This window comes from Xyrauchen texanus, chromosome 9 (assembly GCF_025860055.1).
Source record: "Xyrauchen texanus isolate HMW12.3.18 chromosome 9, RBS_HiC_50CHRs, whole genome shotgun sequence".
NCBI classification, from domain to species: domain Eukaryota; kingdom Metazoa; phylum Chordata; class Actinopteri; order Cypriniformes; family Catostomidae; genus Xyrauchen; species Xyrauchen texanus.
Genome location: NC_068284.1, coordinates 36,606,924 through 36,633,348, shown reverse-complemented (window position 1 = coordinate 36,633,348; position 26,425 = coordinate 36,606,924). Strand labels below are relative to the sequence as shown.

The 26,425-nt window shown below is 36.6% G+C and overlaps 1 protein-coding gene across 1 annotated transcript in view; it reads right to left on the bottom strand.

The window, feature by feature from the left end:
* Positions 1-26,425, bottom strand: part of LOC127648702 (ephrin type-A receptor 3-like) — a 182,179-nt gene that overhangs the window by 122,396 nt on the left and 33,358 nt on the right. Inside the window, exon 3 of the mRNA XM_052133423.1 lies at positions 17,623-18,283. Coding sequence (XP_051989383.1) covers positions 17,623-18,283 — 661 coding nt within the window. The remainder of the gene's footprint in view (positions 1-17,622; positions 18,284-26,425) is intronic.

Below are 26,425 nucleotides of genomic sequence, written 5' to 3'. Positions count from 1 at the left end.
AAGGTCATATAAAGACCTTAAACGGTGAACTATATCTGGTTAACTATCTCCACACGTACATTTGTGCCCAATACCCTGATTGTATGTTGCATGTAAACACCTTTACCTGCATTCTTATATCTGCCCAAGAGTTATGCCCATCCCTATTTACATTTTGATGTCAAAAGCAGAAAATAGCCTGATGATTTCAAATGTCACATAAACAAGATTTTCTTGCATTGTCTGATTTTTTAATAAGGTGTACATTCAATGACATGCATGTACATTCGTTTATTGAAGTGTATGTATGAGCTAAATGAGCAAATGTTAATAAGCTAATTTAATATACACACAATTCTGACATGACTGTGTCAATTAAGTTTGCATTGCACTAGCTGACACATTTTACATTTAAACATCATGTCAAAAAGAAACATACAGATTTGATTTCGATATCACAATATGACCCATTCACCAGTTAAATCTGTTCACAAGTCAAACCCGTTTAATGGTTCAAAGCAACTAGCTGGGTGCAAAAGACTGGAACAGAGTGAAATTAAATATGCCAGCTGAAGAGAGGGAGAAGGAAAGAGCATAAGTAGGAGAGATCAGCCAACATCAGAGAGGAGTGAGAGTGAGTCAGAGAAGGAGAGTGAAAGCAAGTGTATTGGGTTCCAGGACAGAGGCAGTGGAAGATGACAGGTGTCTGGGCTGCTCTGGTCTCTACTGGAACTGTAATTGGTTGTGGCAGACGCAGACAGCATGAATGGGCTGCTTTAGGCCTCCAGGGGTCAGGTAGAGAGAGAGAGAGAGGGAAAAAACCCTCTCAAAACTGTGATAAAAAAGGAAAGAGGCAGAGGAAGAAACAGAACTAAAAGAGTGTACAATGAGTGCAATTGAGGATATGTATCCAGAAGTATGTTTTGACAGCAAAACTCAATTTTATCATATAAACAATCTGACAGTATACATCTGGATATTTTTTGCCATGGTCATCTAGGATTACTCCAAGAAAGAATGGCTGAAGTCTACACAGTCAGTTTTCCAGTTAATTCAGTGAGACACAGCCTGACATCATGATAACTCTACATCTGTATGTATAAAACCCTGTGTATTATAAATCTGTGACAGGGTGGAGGGTCGGGCTGGGTCTTGATTTTACACACCCGATCCCTTCACTCGGTCGCTTATCAGGCTTAAGCCTCCGAGAGGGATAAAGGCAGACTGCGGATGTGTTAAATCATGATCCGGCCCCGCCCTCCGCCCTGTCACAAAATCCAATATCAAAATATAAACAAACACAATAACAATTTCACTGAATATAAAATGTACACACGACTGAGACTGTCTCACAGACTGTCTGATACATAGTGCACAAAAAATGGCTAGCGCTTTCTAAAAATGGCGAGCTCAAGTCTGATTGGCTGACTTTCAGCAATTTCCAGGAGTCTAGGCACACAGTTTTTAAGTCGTGTTTCTAGGCAGCTACAATAAGAACTTCTTTGACAGAACCTGTCAATGAATTTGACAGTTGGTGACATTTATAGCATCAAATTTGGAAGGTATTTAAAGTTTCTCACCACTTAGTAGCAAGTAAATGAGATATGCTTGATCATGTCAGTATGTATGACCTTGCTCTTTGGGATTGGGTTTACAGTACGTCTGATTTCAGATTCACCCGTCCGTATATGTCACATTAAAAAAGTGAACTGTTGTTGGTCACTTTACATGTCAGTTAGTGGGCGGTTGGCGGTTCTTGGCCAGGTTAAGATGCAATGTGGACAGTCAAAAGTCTGACAATGCAAGAGTTCTTTCAAGATGACACATATGCAAAGACAAAATATGCACTCCGCTATTCATTCAGTTTACGAGAGCTCAAGAAAAACAAGTCCCATCTATCCATTCTGAGCACTTCAAACCGAGAGCCCTGATATTCATGCAGCTGATAAGAGAAGCACGCAGCAGCACACTAACTGACCCAGGAACAGGCAGCTCTTATCAGATACAGGCCCCTGCTGCTGTGAATGAGACCCAATGAAAGAGAGCTGTGCTAATGAGAGCTCCCATGAGGCCCAGACACATCCAGAGCATGTTAATTACTTTGCAGGGTGTAAAGGTTCCAGATCAGCCCCTTGCATAATGCCACATAGTAAAGAATAACCCACAGAGAAGGGTGAATCACTCAGGAAGAACCATCAGTGATGGAGAAAATAGAAAACATGTGAGCTTCACTGGTAGGCAGGGTTGGGGAGTAACGGAATACATGTAACGGGATTACGTATTTAAAATACAAATTATAAGTAACCGTATTCCACTATAGTTCCTTTTTAAATCATTGGGAATTACAATACAGTTGCATTACTGTTTCATTACTGAAGAGATTACTTTGCAATTTATTGTCATTTGTTTCACTAAATATTTAGTCCTTTCAGATGGAAAACATTTATACATATAAATGATGCGATCCAAAGTGCATTTGAACAGCAGTGAAACACTTTCTTATGATGTGTTATTCATACGAGCAGAGAGAAGTACACTACCATGCAAAAGTTTGGGTTCACTTGCCTGAAAACTTTCTCATGATCTTAAAAACCTTTTGATCTGAAGGTGTATGCTTAAATGTTTTAAATTAATTTTGTAGGCAAAAATATAATTGTGCCAACATATTTGCCAATATTTATTTAATTATAAAACTAACATTTTATTTAAAAAATAACATTTTTGAAATGGATGACTTGGACTGAATAATTAAGAAAAGCAGCAACTAAGTGCCCAACATATAGATGGGAACTCCTTCAATACTGTTTAAAAAGCATCCCGAGGTGATACCTCAAGAAGTTCGATGAAAATGCTGAGTATATTTCTGCAAAATCTAGGCAAAGGGTGACCACTTTGAAGATACTAAAATATAACATAGTTTTGATTTATTTTGGATTTTTTTAGTCACATCATAATTCCCATATTTCCATTTCTATAATTCCATAGTTGTGATGACTTTACTAGTATTCTAACATGTGAAAATTATAATAAATAAAGAATGAGTAAGTGACCCAAAACTTTTGAATGGTAGTGTACGTTTGAAGTAAGTTAGGAGCAGAAGAATCAGAAATAAACAATGTGTATATTGTCAGCTTCATGCTAAGCTAAAATGCTTTTTCTAGATATTTTACATGCACGTTACCAGGCACAATCTTATTTTTTTTATCAAGAAAATTCACGTTGGATCATCATTTCTTTTTTTTCTATTAAGACCTTTGATATTAGGGCAAAAAATCATATTTTTGATAATCATTTTTGTATTGTTTTCCTGTAAAAATATCTAAAAATCCTTAAAACAAGATCAGTTTGATTAATCTTGTTTTAGAAACAACAGTGCATAAGATATTTAGGTTTTTCAGATTTTTTTTAATAGTCAAAACAAGTGGAAAAATCTACTAGTGCTGAAGAAGTAATCCAAAGTATTTACAATACGTTACTTACCTTGAATAATCTAACGGAACATGTTACAAATTACATTTTACAGAATGTATTCTGCAATCTGTAGTGGAATACATTTCAAAAGTAACCCTCGCAATCCTGCTGGTAGGATAGATAGATGTATAGGTTTACAAAAAATATATAGCAGTAGAGAATAGTTCTAATATGTCCGATATGTCTAAGGTTTTAGGATTGGATTTGAACAATTGAATATGACTGAGCTGGAGACTGCTTGTGATTAATTAATAATACGATTTTTGTTATGAATTTGTATTGATGTTTCTTTGCACATTGTGGCATTTATGACAAAGGCTTTTTAAAGGGTTAGGGTTAGAGTTAGGATTACACCACTGAGTTTTATACCACTGAATAAAAACTTGATCGTGAGAGCTTTAAGGTGTATCACTAATTCTAATATAGTTTTACCAATAACTCATTAATCAGTGCACCTTAATATACAGTGCTTCTGGTCGAATCTAACCATTAAATTCCACATCTGATCGAGCATAGTGTGTGAGTTAAACTGGCCTTAGTAAAAAATTATCTGCTGTCTTATATTGCTGTCAAAACTGCTGACGAATCTTGTTACTCGAGAAAAATGGTTTAGAACAGAACCATAATGTGAGTTTAAGAACTCTAACTCATCACCACCATTTGATTCACAACGATTAAACTGTCATCTTCGGTAAAATGTATTTAAATTATTATCAATAATATCTTTATTTAATCATCCAAAAATAAAGGCTGTATAATTTGATGTTCGCTGTAGTTCTGCTCCATAAAGTGACTTCTGAAAGCGAGCCTGTGGCTCATATAAACATCTACCAGGATATTCATTTACCCATCACACACACACACACACACACACACACACACACACACCTATAAAGCCATCTATTTGATTAATGGAGTTATCCAAAAACAAATTGCATATACCCTTTAAAAGACATGTCCATGAGAATATTTAGATTTCATAAGCAGAACGATAGCGTAAACATCATCTGAGAAAACTACGTCCAGATGTCCCTATACATGGTAATGTGCCGGCACTTTACCCTTCTTCACTCCCCCTCCAAAGAGGACAAGATGATCAAGTGAACACACATGCATGTGCCTTTTCAAACACATTTATGCACAACTGTCGAAAAAGCAAACTTACGCTAATCAGCATTCAAATGGACTTCCTTGCTGACTTCCAAATGAGAAGCATTGACAGACAGCTAGTAGCCAAGCCTAATTGTATGTCATAATTTTCCATTATTTGTTGCCTTTTTTAATTGAAAGCACTTAGCCTTTTTATTCACGTTTCTCCAAGACAGTTGGATTCATGAGACCTGATGAATATTTAAACAGGGAGCAGCAGTCTCAGCTCCTGAGTGGTCTCTGAGCATCGCCGGAGCCCTGCATTGGGAAAAAGGTGTAACCATTCCCGAAACTCGACCACAGAACAGCTGAGTAAAAACACAGGTATTATGAAAACAACACTATTAGGAAAATGTCAATAATTAGAGCAGGCTGCCATTTCAGAGGCCAAGCAGGCCTAGCTAATGAGTCCATTAGTACCTACCTTGCATAAAGACAAGCAAAAAAAGGGCTTATTTTAATACATTAGCCTGCTGACAGTTTCACTGTGGAGGCTATTCAGCGTAGCTGACGTGCTTTTCAGAGGGCTCTGACCTTTTGTTTTGCCATGCACTGGCTCTGAGCAGAGCGTGGATTCAGCTCTCCTGGGTATAAACAGAGGAGCAACTGTGGGAAAGCAACACCTTTTTGCCTCCACTGACTCATTCAGAGTGTCAGCAGCTACGAGCAGTGCAGAAGAAGTAACACAATTGCCCATTTGGGCATAAGTCAAGCAATGTTTCCAAATTTAGTCAGCACTCAAGGTCTTGAACACTCGAAAAGCTTGCTGTTTGAGTGAATACACAATTCACCTTGGCCCAGAACCAACAAACTGTGAAGAGAATGAATTCCCGTCCCCCACCACCAATAGATTGATAAAAGCTCTTTCACTATGACTGTTCTCTAAATGCAGTTGTCCTTGCATCAAGGCACAAGACTGTAATTATATAAATACAGTCACCATTGGCGTCAGACAGTAGAAAATAAAGTTTATTGCGTCATCAAATTTCGTTTTCTGAAGTGGTGATAGTTGGTTGATCTTTAGAGCACTCGCCAATGTTTTGTGTACCACTATTTTTATTGGGTCAGTTCTTTTTAATGTGTCAGTAAAACAGATCCATGAACCAGCTCACGATCGGTTTTAATTAGCTGGCAACTCACTCACTGAATCAGAGTGGTTGCTGAGATAAAGGATAGTTCACTCCAAGATTATAATCATGCCATCATTTACTTGCTCTCTAAACTCATATAGCTTGTATAGCTTTCTTTCTTTCGTTGAACAAATAGAAAACGTTAGGCAGAATGAAAAAAAGATGCAATGAAAGTGAATGGTGACTAAGTAATGAATGGCAAATGATGAGAGAATAAAAAATTGTGTTTAAACTTGTCTTTTACTGACCAATGAATCAGAGACTTGGGCAGTATATTTAATGATATTAAAATTTCATTTGATTCCTAAATGTTTAATTTTGGGAGCCAAGTAAAATTCCTTGTAAGAGTAATCTTACCTGGCTAGTAAAAATCAATTCTATTCTATTATATTTTCCCTGCTCTCCGTAACCATATCAGAACAGACCAATTGAGTATCACTGCACTAGAAGATGCAATCGCTGACCTTTGAACGCACCTAGTGCGAAGGTTAATAGTTGGCCTCTATGTGTGCTGTGCAATACCCAATAGCTAGGTGAACGGGTTTTTCATGTCATATCTGTATTATATTGTGTACTTTATTATGACTGCAACGATGTATTGACCAATCAGAAACTAGTACAGGAACTATCCGTTTAAACTGCTGGGATCAAACCAGCCTCAATTTGCTATCCAAATTTATATTATATTTGCTGTTTTAATTTCTGTGTAGTCTGCAAACACGTCAAAACATAAAAAAGGAAACACTTAAGCCAACTCATACACCTCTCACAGTCTTCTCTTGTTGATTAAATTTGCAGTTTAGAGATAATTTGCCTTTTAACCTCTTCTGCCAACTCCCACTTATCTTTATTTAGTTAAAGTTTGGAAGTGAGGAAAGGATGGTGTAATTGTTGGGCTTATATTGGTCTTTTTTGCGCATTTGACTCTTTCCCATCTAATGGCTGCTGAGTGGCTTCATGATGTTTGCTAATGGGCAGCTGGAGCTGGAGCGACCTGCTGAGGAGCTAATGATAGCACCTTCATGATGAAACGTTTACACCGCTTGCAGGCATATATCATTTGTTTTTTTTTTTGGGGGGGGGTGCATAGTACAGTGATTTTGTTAATTACATTTTTGTTTCCATGGATTTGTCGGTTAGTTTAAGTAATTTCAAAGGTAGAAATGTTTACTTCCTGTATATTATGAATGACAGTAGTGTACTACAGGTCTCACTACATTGCATGGTAAATTCTGCAAGATATCCTGGAAATGTAAGCGCAGCGTAGTTCTAGTGGGAAGACTAACAGCTGTACATCATCACACCATTAGCTGGGTAATTCCCAGCCAATCACATGTAAGCCATTGCTTTATGAGTCTGCACACAATCTATCACATTGCTGTTTCAGTGTGCTAACGCAACCTCCACCACCAGTTGAGTCCCACCTGCACGGGGGTAGGCTCCTCGCCCCTGCCTCCTATCTTCGGCAGGATATGACGGTTACGAGTACTACAACTTCGGACCACCAGACATAGATCTACGCCAAAGAGAGACATTATTTTGCTGTTTTATATTCATCAAATATAAAATTTTAATCCAATTTAGTGTAAAAATGTCTTCACTCTTGGCTGTCCGATCAAATAATGTGTAAAGGTGTCAAAAATCACGGTTTATCTCGCATCCGGTTTATTCATAAGATTGGGAACTATTGTATATAGGGCTGTGTGATCTAAAAATTATATCTCAATATCTCTAGCCTTTAATGACACCATCTTTAGGAAAACAAATGGCCCAAACAAAGTACATTAAACCATTGCTATATTCACAATGTGGCTATTTTCATATCAGCAACATAATCACTGTGAATTAATTGTTAATGTTCCATATATCACCCAGCACTAGTTGGAATCTGCACATTAAAAATTTGTTTTTATAAAATTGGGGTATTCCATGTGTTCGCTTACTGTGCACAGTATATAACCTGCATACTGCAAACGTAATACTATGGTTGTATGCCACTGCAAACATTCCTTTTCTAATTGCCTTTGAATTTCAATAATTTTGACAAAAGCAAACCTTTCCTCCCTCTCTCCTCATTCAGTAGGTCAAGGAATGGTCACTCTTTGCAAAATTATTTTATCAGAATGATTCAGTGTAATGAATTGCACTCAGTCACTCAATTAACGAGACAAAGCTAGATTTATCTTTTCTGGTCCAATCGCTCAATCAATCATGTGAGAGTTCAGTGGAAAAGAGAAATTAAAGACTCACCGAAGGCCTATCTAACAAGAGTGCACAACTCAATAAACAGAGATTGAGCATGTTGGGTTATTTCTCAGTGTGGTGGTCTGCAGATCAGCATGACGAAATGGCTAATCATGGAGGTCTGTTGGCAGCTCAAGGCCAGAGGTCACCAAATATATGGCCTTGTGCTGCATCAGTGGTAGTGAATTATAGCTGCATGCAGTTTAAAGGGGTAGTTCACCTAAAAATTTTAAATATGTCATCATTTACTCATACTCATTTTGTTCCAAACCTGTATGACTTTCTTCCATGGAACACAAAAGGAGATAATAGGCAGAATGACAGCTTCGTAGGGCTGAAATGGGCCCACGTATTGTGTAGAATGGGCCACAAAACGGCACCATGATATGCCGAAGGGGGCAGCGATATGCAGAAAAAGACAGCGAATGCGATTTTTGCCCTATATATCAAAGGTCTTACTAGAAAAAAAAAAACTATTATCCAACATGAATTTTTTTGATAAAAAATATGATTGTGCCTGGTAACATGTGCAAGAAAATGGCTTTAAATAACATTTTAGTTTAGCGTAAAGCTGACAATTTTTACAATCTCTGTCTGTTCGTATGAATGACACATCATAAGAAAGTGTTTCACTGCTGCTTAAATACTCTTCAGATCGCATCATCTATCTGTATAAATGTTTTCCATCTGAAAGGACTAAATATTAAATGCATCAATGACAATAACATGCAAAGTAATCGCTTCAGTTATCAAAACACTTTTTGAATGTAACTGTTTTCTAATTACCAATGATTTAAATTGTAACTGTAGTGGAATACAGTTACGGCTAATGCGCTAATGTCTCTGACTGCATTCACGGATATACATATATATTCATACTTGAGGCCGGCCGATTAATCGGCCGATTTTTTTAATTATTTAACATAATCGGCATCGGCCAATATCCAAGTATATCAAGCCGATTATTAGGCAGGCGCATCTGTGGGCAGCCTAGTGTTGTTGTGGAACACGTGTTCGACACACGCTGCCCTTAGAGTCATTTTCCAGCAGAGTGAGCAGACCTCATCCAGTGCCTAAGGAAGGAGCTAAGTTCCTTGGAGAAAACAGTAAGGATTAAATTTGTATAACTTCTTTATATTTAATTAAAAACTTTTGATATGTTACTGCCAACTTCGAGAAAAAACACGACATGACGTTCGGCTACTTTGGATATTGATATAGTTGCATTATCACAGCAGAAGGGTTGCTATCATGTCACAATAAGTAAGCAAGAATTTTGCAATTACAGACAGTGAATCTGAGACTTTATTTGTTCTGTTTGTGTGTCTTATATTTGAGAGGGTTGTCACTCAATGCAGAGAAGTAAGTAATAAAAAAATATACCAACGCACTATAGGCTATTGAAGGACTGGCTTTGGTAAGCTCGGACGTTATCGGTTCTGCTGTTGGTACTGGAGAAATTAAGAAAATACATGTATTATTGCTATAAAGAGAAAGTTATTTTATCTCTCCAGCCATTTCTATGTATATAATATGAAACCATTCGTCTGTGATGCAATTTAGCTATTCGCATTCAGAGAGCGAGTGAGAGAGAGAGGGAGAGAGAGAGAGATCTCTCACGCGGTGCCACAGCAAGCACAACACGAGCCCTGCTTAATGAGTGACAGAACTAAACATTCAAACATAGCCTGGTTTAGATCTGTGATTATTAGTCTGATTTTATTTTAGATTTCGCCTTCCAAAGATTATAAAAAGAATATTTATACATAAGCCGCATTCTGTCTAGCACAACTTCCTTCCCTTCACAGCAGTGCACTGACATTTCTCCCTAAAACTCAAACTTAACGTCAGAATCAGCACGATCGGTGATTGTTGTAAAATGCAGTCTATCTACTGTTGCTAAATTGCGGGACACGTTTAATAATAAAAAGAGCACAAGAGATACCGTTCACAGGGCGGCTGCGCTCCGAAACAGACTGCAAAGAGACAAGCAAAGTATAGGCTACTTTGGGTTTCATGTGCGCGTCTAAACGATCAAATATACACAAAAATATGTCAAAACGACCAGCTTGGAGATTCACTTAAACACAGTTTATGTCTTAAATGGACATAGTTATGGAAATAGTTGGGAGAAAATATGCTGCATCAGGAGTCTATTAGATCTGAACTCGGTCTTAAAGGGGAAGCAGTCTAATAAACATGCTGACGATTGAGCCATTACTGCGAATCAAATAACAAAAGGCAAAGAGAAAATCACTTACAGCTCTTGAATGAATAACTTCTGCATTAATAAGCATTAATCTATCTATGATAAACTATGCAGTGTTATTTTACAATTGATTACTAGATTATTAGATTTCTTTTTAGACCACACCTGAACAGTAATGTTAGTAGACCTTCCTGAAATTAAATCCCTGTGCCTATATAATGTTTATCTTTGTGTAATTGTTTATCTTTTGTTTATCTTTGTTTAATATATTTATATATATATATATATATATATATATATATATATATATATATATATATATATATATATATATATATATATACAAAAAGAACCATTAAGAATACCGTTGAAGTACCGGATCGATAAGCACTATCGGTAAGAGTAGTAATACCATTAAAACCTTAAAGATACCCATCCATAGTTATGCCTGTGCTTCTCTTGGATGCTCTGAATATTGGATTACATGTCTGGATTGCCCCTTAATTAAAGCTGCATTTGGATCTCAACCTTCGTGTCTCGGAGCAGTTCGTAACGCCTGCTTTGTTTATTTAATATATTTGTTATACATTATTTATACAATATGTTTTTACATTATAAGTAATTATTTGTGTTACATTTTATCTTTCAAATAAAAGGTTCAAATAAGAGGTTAAAAACAAGCACATATCGGCCAAATATTGACCAAAATAAATCGGCAGCATTAATCGGCCATCAGCCAACCCGGATTTCAAAAGATCGGCATCGGCCTGAAAAAAACAATATCGGTCGACCTCTAATTCATACATATATGGCTGAACTCCAGTATTTACGCTGTCAATCATATAGGTTCTGATTTGTTGTTGCTGTAGTGTCTGAAGAGGGAGCTGAAAAGGCACAGCCCTCTTCCGGAAAGGGGGCGGGGAGCGGCAGCTCATTTGCATTTAAAGAGACATGCACAAAATCAGCGTGTTTTTAATTCCACCCTAAAGAGACATTTATAATCTGGTATAGTAAATGATGCATGGGGTATTTTGAGCTGAAACTTCACAGACGCATTCTGGAGACACCTGGGACTTATTACATCTTGTAAAAATGGGCATAATAGGTCTACTTTAACAGTAACAAGATTATATTAATGAGCTTGACTTGGCACAGGTTTTATCCAGTGATTGACAGACCTGCTAACCTGCTACTAAAATGTAACGTCCTTGACCATGCGCATTTGAAATTTGGAACATGGATAAAGCCCCAAGTGCTTGAAGATCCCCATAGATTGAAACGTGGTCTGAACAACGATGAGTGAATGATTTATGAAGACATGCCATATGAATTTCTGCACTTTAATGATGCCTGAATGATAATAAAATGTAAATATGCCATGAGATAGGAATTACTCGCTGTATGACCTGATCATTATGCGATATGCCTTACGCTGGCAATTAAATAATCTGATGAATAAGGGGATGCGGTGCGGAGCCTACCGCTAGGTGTCAGAGGCGCGCCACAACAGTCGTGCTTGCGATGAGAACATGGAAGTACGTATAGAGAAATAAAACGCTGCGTTTTATGGATCGGCATTAATGCACCCTTGGAGGCGCTCGGGGAGCATCACTCGAAATGTTGTACCGAACAAAAAAAGGACCCTTTCACAAGGCTATGGTGAAGGCTATATTAACCTGTTGATACGCATTTGTTCACACTCAGGAGTGACGTCACTCTGCTTACATTTAATATATAATTTACTGTCTAAATATGTAATTAATGTTAACAAATTATACATCTTTTCAAAGGTCTAAGGGTTCAACATTGATATCCGATCTCTGTTGCATGATAGCAATCCTTCAGAAACAGCTATTTGTTTATTTGTGCCAGGAGTACAAATTAAATCATGCAATATCAAAATGGGAAAATCATACTTTTATTATGAAATTGCGATCACCAGATGAATCCAATTCGCCACGCTTGGGTCAATTGTCCATGACAAGGGTTCATTCTATAACATCCAATAGCACTTTTGTCCATAAAAATTATAAATCTGAGAAATATTGATATGTTCTCCATTGTTTACATGAGATCTCGGCATTGTTCTTCAACAAACTATGCAATCTGAGCAGCATTCATGTTGTAAAACTGTATATTATCTTATATATTAGAGTCTCATAAACAAAATGAGTCTGTCTCCAAAGTCTATTTTTAAAAATGGGGCATAGTTTTATTCATAACAGCCAAGCAGTGCGGTCAGATTTTGTGTCGTCTTGAAAGGCGGAGCCTTAATTTTACTCTGTACGCTTCCAGCGATATTACACAGAAAAAACATCACAGGAGCCTCATTTGTTTGTTAGATCATCTTCAAATTTGAAACATAACTTCTTTAGACTTGTGGCTTTGAGAACATTGTATTTCTGGGTTGTCTTGGCACTTTTATTATTTTTTTTATAAAATAAATATTTTTATATAAATAAAAGCATGTTCAGCACAAAATAGTTCCATTACTATAAACTTCATAGTTCTCTAACTTTAAAAAAAAGAACAACATATATTAATTCTGAAAGAATTAATTCTGAAGAAACTTGGAAAATAAAGCCCAAAGTGTCTTCTTTCAAAATATACTACAACTGTGTCCATATCAACGGGTTAAACTGTGATACCATGCTCCCTCGGAATGCCCACATCATGGGCTCGGTCTTTCCTAGTGAGTAGGGCATAGGGATGATAAATTGTATTGGAAAGCACTCATTACGTGATTTGGGTGAAGGCGACCAGCAAAACGGGGATATCTTACTGAATGGAGTAATGGGACCCTGTACAATAAGCACTGACTGTACATGATGATATGCCTGAATAATTATCTTATTTCCCCGATGGGGAACGCTCGGGCATGCAGCACGGTGAATGATATGTGAATGAACCTTGACAGAGTTGCCCTCATGAGATCGCTAGATTGCCTACCATTACTATGAGAGTGAATGCGTTGTTGACATGAAATACTGGCTTTTGATATTGATGCGGATGTGTTATGATGAACAGACAGCATTGCAACTTTATGATGAACAGGCAGCATGGCAACAGAAGGCTTAGACCCATGACTAAATCTGAATGCATTTGATGGATATGATAATAACTTAGCTTATTTCTGATGGAAACCAGCTGCTGTCTGAGCCGATGATTTTGACGGACTTGGCGTGAAGCGCTCTCCTTCCGCGTCAGGTCGTGCAATCCGATTGAGGATGCAGTGGCTGGATTGAGAGAGATCTCCTAAATGAATGAGATATGGATGATGATACGGGTTTACTGGTTGTTTACTCCCCATGGGTTTGATGTGGGCAGAAGTTGAGATGAAGTGATGACGTCATTGGAAAGGGAAGGTGAGCTTCCAGAGATGTTCTGTGCACTGGTTCTGCTGTGGCCTGGAGAGGTTGAAACATGTCTATCTGCTGCGTTAGCACACTGAAACAGCAATGTGATAGATTGTGAGCAGACTTATAAAGCAATGGATTACATGTGATTGGCTGGGAATTACCCAGCTAATGGTGCGATGATGTACAGCTGCTAGTCTTCCCACAAGAACTACGTTATGCTTACATGGAGTACAGCAGTGAATAACACATATTCAATATGTACTGTATGTATTGTCTCTTGACATAGAGTGCAAATGCAGATGTACAGATACACAATAAAAATGCCTCATGATGTGTACAGCAAAGATACAGCTCTAGGAAAAAAACTGTTCTTGTGTCTTGTTGTATATGTTCTAATAGGCCTGAATGTGAAGAGGTGCCCCTGAAGTGGGCAGGATGTGAAGAGTCCACTGTTATTTTAATTGTGCACATTCTGCATCGTGTATCAATACAGATTTTGTATAGAAGGTCCTGATGATGCACTGTAGTTTCATCCTCTAACATGTGGTAATTGATACAAACCACACATAAATGGATGAAGTGAGAACAGGGGCTATCATGGCTGTATAGAATTGTTTCATCAGTGCTTGTGGGAGGTTGAACTTTCTTAGCTGCCACAAGAAGTACATCCTTTGCTGTGCCATCTTAGTAATGGAGGCAGTGTTATTGTCCCATTTTAGGTTGTGGGAGATTATTGTCCCAATTAATTTAAAGGATTTTTCGACTACAACTTGTGATCTGTTGATGACTTGGGGGAGTGAGAGTGGAGGTGATCTTATGAAGTCTACAATAATCTCCACTGTCTTTAGAGCATTCAGCTCTAAGTTATTAGCACTGAACCAGGACGGCAGGTGTTTCACCTCCAGTCTGTATGTGGACTCATCATTGTTTTTAATAAGGCAGATGAGCATTGTATCATCTGCAAACTTTAAGATTTTAAGATAACAGAGGGGTCCTTAGAAGTGCAGTTGTTGGTATATAGAGAGCAGAGTAGTGGAGAGAGTATGCAGATCTGTGGTGCCCAAGTGCTGAGAGTCAGTGAGTCAGAGGTGTGTTTACCTAGTTTTACAGGTAAAACTATACACACTGCTTCCTATTTGTCAGGTAGTCAGTGATCCAGAGACAGATGGAGTCTGGTACAGCCTGCTGGGCCAGATTGGTTTGTAAAATCTTCGGAATGATTGTATTAACAGCAGAACTGAAGTCTACAAACAAAATCCTAACCTACGATCAGTATTATCCAGATGCTGTAAGATGTAGTGCAGGCCTATGTAGAGGCAGTTGTCTTGTATACATTTCTATATGAATACAACCAATTTCTTTCAATCAATTTCATAAGATCAAAATATGTAAATTATTCCAAACTTTTGACCGCCAGTGTACACACTGACTAGAATGAAGGAGGCAAATGCGCAAGGCGAGTAGAAGGGTTTAAAGTTTATGAAAAATTACTCCAGGTCAGGGAAACATATTTTCAGTAGTTTTGTTACATCATTACACCATCGATCATTTATGTAGAAGGTAATACCTGAGAGCCACGGTTCTCAGTCCGCCCTGATGAGTTGAAAGCCATCCAGTTGCAATATGTTGTCTGGGATTGATTCACATAACCAGGATTCCATTAAACAGAGAGCAGATGAGAGTTTAAGGTCCTTGTTTGTGTTGAGAAGGAGCCGCAGAGGAAAATTCCAGTGATGGGTAAGTGCAGTCCCCTTCGCCGAAAGCCCACCAGAGCGCTGGTGCTTTAGCCTCTTCTGCGTTTCAGCGTCCAGTAGAAAACCGATTTACCTTCGACTAAATTGTCTATGTGAACTGGAGCTGAACAGGTGAACTTCAGTGTCAGGTTAACTGGTACATTATTATGAAGGTTTAACAACTCGTCTCTAGCATAACTAATCGTGATAGGTTCACAGTCTGCTAAATAAATCCACAAAACAAAACAGAGCAGGTCAAAGCAACATGCCATACTCTTGATATCAGTACATTTACAATACAATTCTAAATGCAAACAATAAAATGCAACTAACTTTTTAATTGTGCATAGTAAGGAAAGCAAAATCCACTTCTATTAATATGATTTAAACTCTTATTGTAATATTAATAGATTTCAATGTTTAATTTTATGAACAAATTATGGTAGAGTGTTGTGTAGCCACTTGTTGTCAAAGTAAAACAAAATCTATTGAGAACCACCGTTCTAGTAGAAGGATGGCACTTAATGAATTTGCTAAAAAAATTATGTTTTAATGAAAAATTGTGTTTAATATTTGTATATGTAGTAAACTTATAAACACAAACAATAAGGCACGATGTAGCACTGTCTCTCATACCTTACTGCTCAAATATACAGAATTTGGTTTAAGGGCCCGCACACACTGAATGCATTTTTTGCATGCGCACAGTTTTTCAATTGTTTTTCAAAGTAAACATGCGCTAATTGGATGTCTTCAACAGATTGTGCCAGGTCTTGATGTTTTATCAGTTTCTCACTCAGGACCACCATATTTTTAAGATGGTGTCAAGTTAAAAAGGACCTCAGTTGCTATAAACGTGTCTCAAGACAGGTTAGGGGTTAGGGTTAGCCTAACCCTGGGGTTAGTGAGGCAAAAAGTGAAGTCACAGCAGAATCATAAAGAGGAATCATAAATTCATAAATTCAATCATAAATTCACTCAAACAACTTGCTTTGGCTAACTTGGAGAAAAGTTCACCAAACATACAAAACATCCACTTGCTTATACCTAGACAATCTCTTGAATAACAACTAGACCGCCAGCTGGAGGCCTATGGATTTGCAGGCAGAGCAAGTAAACAGAACAGATAGTCTGAGGAATGTTACCTCTCAATAATTTGTATCCTAAAGCACAGCTACCTTCACCAACATTGGAAAACGACACGCACAGTGAATCTGAATGAGTCACTGAAGCCCTCAGCTACTTTCATCGCAAGCTTATTTGCATTTTCTCCCAAATAAAATTCACACACACACACACACACTTCAGAAAAAAAACACGAGTATTGCAATGTCTAAAAAAACTGATTCCAGATTTTTTTTTTTTAAGTTTCACCATTTGCAGAATTCTCATTTTATCCAATAAATTCCCCAAAGAGTCAGAAAAACTTAGTATTCACACTAGAACAACTTAAAAGACCAGCAAATACAGTAGATCGCCATGATGATGGGACCAGATTCTTAAAACATTCTTAAGAATACAATTCTTCTTAACAATTATTATTTTAAAACTTTTGAAAAAAGTTAGAAATATTTTGTATTCCTGACTAGACTTCTTAAGAACATTGTAGTGAATGTTCTTCATCAATTGAATTTAGGAACATTCTTAATTTCTCCAAATAACTTTCATAATGTTTCACTAAGATTTACATTAATCTGGCCCCTGGTCCATAGAATAAGATGCTGGTGTGCTCGTTTGTCCCTAACAGGCTACTTATACCTCCTGTTATGTTTGGGTAATTGTATACCCTTTTAAATGGTTAAAAAAACTGAAAAAAATAAATAATAATCTTAATCTTTGGCCAAAATTTCTAGGAATTCTCAACAATGAATAATAAAAAAACCCACTGTATTACATTTGTATGATAATTATTAATAGTTATGCAATGTCTGTGTGTTTTGGGTGATTCCTATGGTGTTGCTTGGGTGTTGCAAGTAAAATAATAAATGGTTGCTTCCTGGCCAAAAGAGACCATCCCCAAGTCACTTTGACAATCTGTTCCCTTGCTATCTCCCATCAATTGATATGTGTGTTGTAATTCTATGGCATTTTTTATCCATTTACTCATTTACTGCACTCTACCGGGTAACTTTTGACCTGGAATTTTCTCCAAAACAAAAGGGAAATTTATCTTAAACAGCAAAACTACAGGACTTTGGTCAACCAGCTTCAACTGAAATTGCATGCTGGTCGACCAGCTTTGCCAGCACTAAACAGCATAAACCCGCCAGGACCGGCAATTAAATTTGTCATTCATCTAAGGTTTTCTTGCCAACATAGAAACACAATATGCTGTATTGACAACTTACCTTGACAGTAGTCCTTGCTCTCTTCAAAGCCTGGCTTGCAGACACAGCGTCCAATAGGCACCAGCCATCCACCATCGCCACTACAGTACATCCTTGGAGCCTCAAACTCCTCTGAGTCATTCACACATGATCCTCGCACCTCCACCAAAGCTGAATCTCCACCTGTAACTGTGTCGGGAAACTGGGCCAAATTGAGAACCGCAAGAGGACACTTCTTATAAAACACTCGCAGGGACACCAAAGCAATACAAGCCCCAACGTCTTGGAAAGCCAGGTAGAAACCCTTTTTGCTCAAGTTACTGATGTCCCGCACTTCTGTGTTCAGTTTCATAACGCGATCACCAACGTCAGTCTGCGTGAAGCTTTCATCGGCTGCGATGGTGTCGATTTTTATGTACTGGCTCTCCTTGATAAACCAGAGGTTTTGGTTGTTGGATTCATAGTAGTACATGTTGAAAGTTTCTTTGCAGGTGCCGGGGACTCCAGGCAGACTGTTGCAGTCACGGAGGGTAAATTTAATCTCGATGTAGACACGCTGTGCTCCATCTCGAGTGATGTGGCGTGTGCGAAGCCAGTTGTTCTGATTAGCCTCCATCACATTACACACCTGGTAGGAGCGCATGGGGGTGTTCCTCTCATCCATCACACTGATTTCCTCCCACTGCAAACAGACAGAACAACAGTTATGGTTGTAAGAAAAAAAGTAAAGTTGAATATCTCTATAACTCATAGTGTTGATCATGCCTTTAAATGTCTTACAGAAACGTGTGTCAAACGGTTCATGAATGTTCTTGTGAATACAAATAAAGCTCCCAGAGTGCACACTTATACTGTACGGTTCAGCTGATATGGGTTATTAAATGCAAATACCAATTTATGACAGTTCTTAGTGATGATCAGCTTAAAAGCAACATGAAATAAAAAGAATATCCTATTTACTTTCTTACTAAACATTCCTTGTCATTTAGTGCATGATTCACAAATTTATTCCAAAAAAAGGAATAAATAATCTAAAATTATAATATCATAGCCCAATTTTCACGACCCATTTAAATCCTGCTGGACAAAATCAAGTCCTGCACTACATAATCAAATACCAGTTTGACAATTGTTTTATGAAGTGTGTGTAACTTTCGTTTAGCAATTTAAACTAGAGGTACGCGTAAAATATCGGTTTGACTGATCAATCTGTGCCAGTTGTGTACTATTTTTTCAGGATTTTTTGATTAATAGAAAGTTCAAAATAACAGCATTTATCTGAAATAGAAAGCTTTTGTAACATTATACAATACCGTTCAAAAGTTAAGAATTTTGGAGCTATTGGTTTTTGGCAAAAATCTATGCTGATAGTTGCTGATATATTTAATGTATATATATATATATATATATATATATATATATATATATTTACCGAACAGCCACAACATTAAAATCACCTGCCTAATATTGTGTATGTCCCCCTTGTGCCACCAAAACAGCACCAATCTCAGAATAGCATATTCTTCTTACCACAATTGTACAGAGCGTTTATCTGAGTTACCATAGACTTTATCAGTTCGAACCAATCTGGCCATTCTCTGTTGACCTCTCTCATCAACAATGCGTTTCCATCCGCAGAACTGTAATGTACTGAGACGATCAATGCAAATGGTAAACGCCCCCGAGGCAAGTTATATATATATATAAATGCTATTTATTCCTGTGATGTAAAGCTGAATTTTCAGCATTATTACTCCAGTCTTCAGAGTCACATGATCCTTCAGAAATCATTCTAATAGGCTGGTTTTCTGCTCAAGAAACATTTATTATTATTATTATCAATGTTGAAAACAGTTGTCTATAACAGCATTTATCTGAAATAGAAAGCTTTTGTAATATTATACAATACCGTTCGAAAGTTTGAGGTCAGTAAGAATTATATTTTTTATTTTTTTTGGAAAGTAATTAATACTTTTATTCAGCAAGGATGAATTATATTGATCAAAAGAAACAGTAAAGACATTTATAATTTTGGACAGTTCTTGATAGATATTAGTTTCCCGACATTTGGTTCCGATGAGCTATTCTGCAGCAAACCTGACACCACCTTTGTTGCTCTTATGGAGTTTCCCCTCACTCCAGCCACAGGACCACTTCCAGCACCAGAGCCTGCCCAAATCTATGTCCTTTTATGTCCCCAAACAGGGGGGCTTTCTGGTGTTCACTGCCTGTAAGCAATGATGTGGTGGATGACGACTAAGAACACCATGAAACAAAAAGAAATGAACAAGATTCACTTACTTGTATATGATTTATTATCTCTTTTTCCAATCCCATGCATTTTAAATTTGTACATGATTTGTTATATATTTGCATTCCATTATTAATTAAATTATTATGTTTATTCATTAGAAATATGCTTATCTTGTATTTATTCATATCATTCAGTGTCACATATCAGCAGTCAACCTGTTAGTTTTACTGCACACCAATTAAAGCTATCCTTTACCGCTATGGAGGTATGTGTAATGTCTTATGTATTAAAAATGCCATCAGAATACATCCAAAGCACAGGATAGCAATAAGTACATGGCTATAAGTAATTGTAAATCATCCAAAATAAAGGCAATGATCACTAGATTTTATACAAGTGTTATTATAATGATTTTGTAAATGTGATCAGCAACCAAATATTGATAATATGGAGGTTACTGCCATTTGCCTTGGCGTAACTTCTCACTTTTTGCAGACAATACAAAGGCAGAGTACAGTAACTTCAAAATAAGGGTCAAAAGTCAAGTTTGAGCTCAAGATTTTTTTATGTAGATAAATATCATTACTAAAACATCTAATTGCCAGATTTCCAATGTCCTACCTATAATGCATTTGGCTGGACAACTAATAACTTTAAATAAATGTTTCTCAGGTTCACACTCTAGCGAGTTAAGGTCTTTTGCCTTTGTAGGGCAAAGCAGTGCATAAAATCAGGCAGATACGGGTCAGGAGTTTCAAAACATGTTCACATCAACCATCAGAAAGGTGAAAAAAAATGTGATCTCAGTGATTTGGACCATGGCATGATAGTTGGTGCCAGATGGGCAGGGTTGAAAGGGTTAATTTTTAAATGTATTCCACAACAGATTACAGAATCCATGCAGTAAAATGTCATTTGTGATGTATTCCATTACTCAAGGTCAGTAACATTCTAAATACTTTGGATTACTTCTTCATCACTGGTATATTTTTTCCAATTGTTTTGACTATAAAAACTCTGCCAGTACAGTAAGACAAAATACTCTTGTTAAAAATACATTTTCTGAAAAACCTAAATATCTTATGCAGTGTTGTTTGTAAAACAAGATTCATCTACAGTAATGTATCTTATTTTAAGGGATACTAGATAATCTTAAAGGAAAACAATACAAAAATTATTATCTAGAATATGATTTTTGCCCTAATATCAAAGAAAAATAAATTAATTACTAGAAAAAAGGAAATTATGATCTAACGTTAATGTTCTTGAAAAATCAGCTCATTAATTGGTTATCAGCGTTTTCTATCACCATAGTTATCATATCAGAATAATACACTATCGGTCGACCTATAATTCAAACTCACTAACATTGTTTACAAGCTTAGTTTAGTGAATTTATACTAAAAAGTCATATTAATGTATGTACAGATATATGGTTGTGTTTATTTGAAAACCTAAGATAAATTCTGATCACTTTGTCAGTTAAGTTACTGCTAAGTGAATAACAAGTAATGGGTTTCACCTCCAAAGTGAGGTCTGATGGATATTGGTAAGGCACGCTAACATTCAAGATATACCACTGATCGAGATATCTAATATCTACCAATATCTAATATCACCAAAAAAAAAAAAAAAAAAATATATATATATATATATATATATATATATATATATATATATATATATTTATATTATATATATATACTGTATATATATTTTTTCTTCCACTTAATCTTTTATGTTCTATTTTTTTCTATTTGTGTGTGTGTGTGTGTGTGTGTGTGTGTGTGTGTGTGTGTGTGTGTGTGTGTGTGTGTGTGTGTGTGTGTGTGTGTCTGCAGTTGTATAAGCATTGCTATCTTGCCATCTGCTTCCACTTGTCTAAGGTTCCTTCAATTGCAACACTTCAGAAAATAAACAATCCAGGGAATCTTAAAGATGAGGGTAATTTCTTGTGCGCCTGGTTCTAAAAAAAGATTCTAATTTGCCTATTTCTAATTTGATTCTAATACATTTGATTCCTTCTCTGTATAGTTTGCTGCAGAAATGATCTGTAGTGATTTCAGGATTCATCTGAACTGATCAGTCACCGAATAACATGCTACACTCTAAATACAAAGCATACAGGAATCATAGCTTTCCAAATTGCTTGACCACTTGAGTTGCCATTCGAAGGCATTCCTCTCAGATTTCTTGAATAGAGCATGATGGGAACAATCCATTGAATAACTGAAAGGAGGGAAAGTTATTAGCAGTGTGTTCTTTTAACAGAGGCAGCTGAATATGGGTGCAAAATGATCAAGGAAACCAGAGTACATTAGATGTCTTCATAAGACTAATTTTCAACATCAGCACTATCGAACATTTGAAGTACTTTATTCCATGCGTCAGCACAGCCTGCACTGTGCTGTACAGAGTGGTGGAAAGAGTACTGTTTTTTTTTTGTTTGTTTTTTTTACTTAAGTAAAAGTACTGCTACTGAATAAATAACTCACTTGAGTGTAAGTAGAAGTAATAAGAAATATTATGACTCAAGTAAGAGAAAATAAGTAGTTTGCCAAAAAACTACTCAAGTAATTATAAGTGACTTTATGAAAATAATATTACATATAGTATATACGCTTCCATTTTTAGAACACAAATAAATGTTTGTTCTTAAAATAAACATTTGCTTCCTTTCACCAAAAATACTGTCAAAATCATTAATTGTCAATATTATTATGGTTTGAAATAATTATTTTAAGTGATATTTAATCAGTTTTGTTCCTTACCCATGATAGCAAGCATATACTGTGTCACATATTCCTTACACAAGCAACCTAAAGTGCTAATTTGGCACTAAAGAAAATTTTCATGTTATTAGAAAAATTGAAAATGGTTGCGCTACCATGCGAAATTCACAATACAGTGTTTTTTTCCCCCATTTGCTGAGGTATTGAGTTCTTACAAGTTGCTTTACACTTGCAAGTAGCATTTTGGTTTTAAAAATAGGCAAAAAGAAACTATTTTCTTCTAAATCTATTGTTTTAGAGAGATGAAGGCTATTCCATGCGTTTTGAAAAAAGAATCTCTAACCAGGATAGAGAGGGAAGTGTATGGTCAGATGGAAAAAAAAAAAAAAGATTTTCTCCAGTTTGAGATACAAACTCCTCACAGGCCCTAAATTAGCAGCTTCTGCATTGCTGCAAAAGGATTCTTGGACAAACAGAAAATCTTAAGAATACAACATTTATTTAAATAGAAATAGCCATTTGCAACATTCTAAATGTCTCTAAATCGTCTCTAAACTACATAATGTTCATTGTTAATGTAACACATTCCTATTTCAGGTTTATTCTCATTCACGCATGTACAAGTATTTGTGCTATTAAAACATATTGTACAAAACTTATTTAAATGGAATATCATGGAGGAAATTTATCCTCTATGATATTGCAGCAATTATCCAGATATGGAATGAGATTATTAAGCAAACTGATATCAACTCCTACATGCCAACTGAATAAAACAAGGCAAAAATAAACATTTCACACAGTGTTTAGTGAGAGATATGATTGATTCAAACACTAAAAGCGGTTGTTCTATGTATTATTGTATTACAGTTCTTATAATAAAGTCTTAATTAACATTATGGTTTTTTAATATATTGAGATATTATTAAGTAATTTGTAGCATTTGTATACATTATGTTTTGTGATTTCTCATACCTTCTTTATATAACATCTATCCCTTGCACACTTTTGGCCTCTAGCAGGTGAGGTTTTCAGACAGATAAACAGCAGCACTGGGCAGGGAAGTACAGTACAGCACCCTGAGCAAGAGTTTTGCCCACTAGTACTTTTGAAAAAGAGGGGCGAACGGTTAGGAAATTGAACACAGAAGTACAATACCAAACTGATGCAGATACTACAGACATACAGTAGCAAGTAAACAAGATATCCCCATATATATGTCAAACTACATTGTGTTAATGTTTGACACAGTTAAAAAGCCTACCTTAAAAACAAGTGAAGTTTAATCAGTGGTTTAACGTGTTCAGACATTTCCCTCATACCCGAATGAACGGCTCCTTTCCAGAATAAAATTAAGTTTTGTAGTTCTTGTATAGTGACAGGGCAGAAAGTTTTGAAGAAACTATAGGGAAGAGAAGACCCCGGTGGCAGTTTATGCAAGCTGCTGTGCTCATGATGCTGTGCCCCGCGGGTGCTGCAGACAGTGGGTTTTAGTTTATATACAGATTTAGCGCTTATAATTATCTTCTTCACAAAAAAATATTATGTATTTTTTTGTACTTTGCAGTGTAGTGAAGTTGAATAATTCATTTTTAATCAACTCAATGTTATTTTTTGATACTTAAAGTTGAAAATGTGACAAAATTAATTGTAATTTGTTACTTTTCACCTCTGACTGTACATCACTTGCCGGCCCTGTCATGATGTCATAGTGTATAATGATGAGAGTGTTGTGTGACACATTTCCATTAGCTTACAGTTTGAAAATGCAATTGATGCAAGAGGGTCAATTGCTAGCGCATTTCAGCTTTAAACTGAGCCATATGCTGAGTGGTGGGAATGGGCGGACATCACAGATCAAAGTGACATGGCAACTAAATGTCTAACAGAAAGCAAGGGCATGTTCTTTCCCTTGAGTGCCACAATAACGTCATTTGAAAGAATATTTACACAGGGATAAAGGCAGGTTTATGCATTTCTGCTTATTTATTTTCAAATGTTGGTCTGAACCCAACCACTATGGAAAATGTCTTTCTAACGTTTTTTTTTTTTTTTACCACAGATGGGTGGTTATACAAAAGTCTACATCACTGTGTTACACACTCCCGTTCTCCAGATGCACAAACACAATACAGTTACACATTTCAGAATGGTATGATAGGATTTTACCATCTGAAAGGAAATTGGCCATATGCAATTGATATATTCGTAAAGAAACTAGCTAACCAAAAGCATACACTGAAACATTCATAAATCCTCCTACGCACAGCCACTACAACACACATACTCACACACTCACACACACACACACACACACACACACACACACACACACACACACAATTGTTAAGTGAAAAACAGGCTATTTGGACATGCGGTAAAGCTTAGCCACTCTCAATCAAGGTAGCAGTCATAAGGGTGATGTGGGCGTCTTGTTAATTAACCTCTCCAGCTGGGAGCTCCCTCTTGAGTTTCATTTGAAATACCTTAAACTCCATTCCCTGGTCACCCTTCACAAGGTCTGACTGCTTTGAAGCCAAGCAAACATGTCAGATCAGGGGGGTCTGCTTAGACCTTCATTGGCTTAACCTAATTGCGTCCCACAATCATCTGGTAGTTTAAGATACTTTTGCAAATGACTTTAAATCCCTAAAAGAACATCTGTTTTTTTGGGCGAAGGCCCCTTTTGGAGGACACTAAAATTATGGTTAGCTGTTTTCTATCATCCTATGTGAATTACTCCCTTTTATTTAGTAACAGACACATACACACTCACTAAATGACTGTGGCTATTTGAGAGCCAATCCAAAACAAACCTTCCACATATGGGACACAGAAGCTGTATAGAGGCTGTTCAGAGTAAATGCATTATTGCTCTAAAAAAAGCTAGACACTGAGCAATGAATAGAACACAAAGCAGAAGTCTTAGAGTTCTATTAAACTTGATATGGCATCTAAAAAAACAATGATCAAAGATGGCCGTCTAGCGCATGTTTACATATATTTATATATTATTTATTATATATATATTTTTTAAATAGCACAGACAGATGCAGTGCCACAAATATAACGGAACATGGGAGTCTCGAGACACGCTTTTCAAAGTTGTTGTTTTTGGGCGGGTTTTTTACACAGCATCTAAAAACTGTGTCGCAAAAAAGCAAGGTACGCTGCAACATTCAATGGTTAAAAACTCAAACTGTTTTTAAAAGTTAAAGTTCTTTTAAACTTCAAAAAATACAAGCCACTCCAGAGTGAGATACTGACAAAACTTCGCAATGGTGAAAGCCATTCATCTAGCATGTTTACAAAAAAATGTATCTTATTCCCTTCTATTTTAGTAAACCGACATGAACACACTCCCCAAATAACCATGGCCATTTGAGACTCAATATAAAACAAACCTTCTATATGGACCATCAACATTTGGGACAGTGAAAGCTTTATTAGGGACAATTCAGACCGAACACTTTCTTGCACTAAAAATAGCTAGACGCAGCCAAAGTAATATAACAGGAACGTGGTTTTAAATGTTGAAGTACTTTTTAACTTGTCATGCGGTCTAAAATATATGGTTCTCCTGAACGAGATGCTAAAAAACTGCAAGATGCGGCGAAATGGTCAAATATGTATGCTCTGTATACAGATGAATACAAAAACTAATTAGGAAAGAACGACCCCTTTCTATCGTCTACTGTTAAAACAGACACATGCACTCACTAAATGACTGTAGTCATTTGAGAGTCAATCCAAAACAAACCCTACACATCTGGGACAGGCAAAGCTGTATTAGTTTTGACCTGTGAGGGTCAAGTGGCAGCCAATTGAGTCTGTAAGG